General features: G+C 55.5%; 2 protein-coding genes across 2 annotated transcripts in view; one reads left to right on the top strand and one right to left on the bottom strand.

Moving 5' to 3' along the window:
* PNKD (paroxysmal nonkinesigenic dyskinesia) overlaps nt 1-2030 on the bottom strand; it is a 74029-nt gene that overhangs the window by 65612 nt on the left and 6387 nt on the right. The gene's annotated exons all lie outside the window — the stretch shown is intronic.
* TMBIM1 (transmembrane BAX inhibitor motif containing 1) overlaps nt 1-2030 on the top strand; it is a 17842-nt gene that overhangs the window by 12620 nt on the left and 3192 nt on the right. The window contains exons 6-9 of the mRNA XM_010861182.1: nt 248-298; nt 1047-1086; nt 1639-1676; nt 1852-1939. Of these exons, the coding sequence (XP_010859484.1) occupies nt 248-298; nt 1047-1086; nt 1639-1676; nt 1852-1939 (217 nt within the window). The remainder of the gene's footprint in view (nt 1-247; nt 299-1046; nt 1087-1638; nt 1677-1851; nt 1940-2030) is intronic.

Here is a 2030-nt window from a genome sequence, read left to right as displayed (position 1 = left end):
CCCCGGCGGCGCCCACCTCTCTCTCTGGCAGCTCCTCCTCCGCCTCCCAGGCCTGGCCTCCTGTTACTGATGGCCTCAGTGCCTGTGGCCAGGGTGATCCTGTCCTGCTGGGCAGCTTTCCCTTAGACTTCTAGACGCCTCTCTGGGCCTCCAGTCTGCCAGGCTGGTGAGTGCCACCAGGCTGGGCCAGGAGGGGGCTGAGGGGCACAGTGGGCCTGAGACTACTTCCCTGTCTCTTTCTTCCCAGTGCTGTCTTCCTGGTCACATACCTGACCCTCGCCTGCTGCCAGGGACCCAGGTGAGTCCCAGAGACTTAGCCCATGGGAAGGGATGGCGGGGGGGGCAAGGACATGCACGTGTGCCATATCGCTTCAGTCGTGTCCAACTCTTTGTGACCCTGTGGACTGTAGCCTGTCAGGCTCCTCTGTCCATGGGATTCTCCAGGCAAGAATACTGGAGTGGGTTGCCATGCCCCCTCTAAGGGATCTTCCCCACCCAGGGATCGAACCTGAGTCTCTTATGTCTACCTGCCTTGGCAGGCGGGTTCTTTACCACTGGCGCCACCTGGGAAGCCCCCTTATAGCATCTGAGTAGAGACTTAACCAACAGTGATGATGATGATGATGAAGGTGAAGAAGATGGTGGTGGCAGCTACTGGCTATTCTCAGCTGGGTGCCAAGTGCCTTGTGTGTGCAGGATCTATTTAGCTATTTAGCTGTTATTCTTATAGCTACCCTACAAGATACGTGGCATTTTAACCCTTTAATAAGTAGGAAGAACCCAAGGCTCAGAGAGGCCAAGGAACTTTCTCACAGTCACACAAGCAGTCAAAGAACTGCGGACAAATCCAGGTCTCTGTGGCCCCACAGCCCAGGTCTGTCTTGTTCCCCCTGCTGTCTCTGCATAGAACACGAGCAGGTCCCCAGGGCCATGCCAGCCTCCTCTCCCTCGAGTCCAGGCCTCATTCTCGAGGTGCACAAGCCAGGAACTTCCTTCTGAGACCTGGCCAGCCACACGCCACTAAGTCATGGTTTCTTTCCCTTTAGACGCCGTTTCCCATGGAACATCATCTTGCTGATCATCTTTGTGAGTCAGAGGGTCGGGGGAGGGGGTGGAGCTGGTGAGGGAGGGCTGGGCCCAGGGAAGGAATGGGACCCTGTGGGGGAAGATGGCCCTGGCTCTCTCCCCGACCTGCCTCTGCCCTCGGTTTCCTTGTGGCTGCCACTTTCATGCGAGGTGACACGTACCACCAGCTGTGGTAGTGTCCCCACCATGCCTCCAGGGTTCTGTCTGCCCCCTCTTTTTAAAATTGATTTTAATTTTGTTGTTGATTTATTTATTTGGCTGCACTGAGTCTCAGTTGAGGCATGTGGGATCTAGTTCCCTGACCAGGGATCAAATCTGGGCCCCTGCATTGGGAGTAAAGAGTCCCAACCGCTAGACCACTTGGGAAGTCCCTCTTTTTTTAAAAAAATATATATTTTTGGCCACACCACGGGGCATGTGGGATCTTAGTTCCCTGACTAGGGGACAAACCGGCGCCCCCTGCCTTGGAAGCTTGGAGTCTTAACCACTGAGCCACCGGGGACGTCCCACAGGCTCCATGAAGTGTCTCACTCGTCTCTCTTCTTCCCTCAGACTCTTGCCATGGCCTACATGACTGGCACCATCTCCAGGTGCGTTCAGGGGCAGTCGGTACACGGTAGTGTGTTTTATAGGGGATTGGGGCACCCCTGGGCTGGCAGCCGCCCGTATGGCTGCATGCTGGGCACGGTACCTCCAGAAAGCTGTATTTTGAAGTCATTTGTGCATGGCTTATGCCTCTGGCTTCTCTTAATTCCTTCCCTGCAGTGTGTATAAAACCAAAGCTGTCATCATTGCAATGATCATCACTGCTGTGGTGTCCATTTCAGTCACCATCTTCTGCTTCCAGACCAAGGTGAGGGCACTGGAGGGCCGGCCCCTCCCTGGCCATCCCATCCCCCTTTCTTATACAGACCTGATCTTCTGGGCCTGGCACTTGAGCAGGC

Source organism: Bison bison, unplaced genomic scaffold (assembly GCF_000754665.1).
Source record: "Bison bison bison isolate TAMUID 2011002044 unplaced genomic scaffold, Bison_UMD1.0 scf7180017864471, whole genome shotgun sequence".
Classification (NCBI taxonomy): domain Eukaryota; kingdom Metazoa; phylum Chordata; class Mammalia; order Artiodactyla; family Bovidae; genus Bison; species Bison bison.
This window is presented reverse-complemented; position numbering and strand designations above follow the sequence as displayed.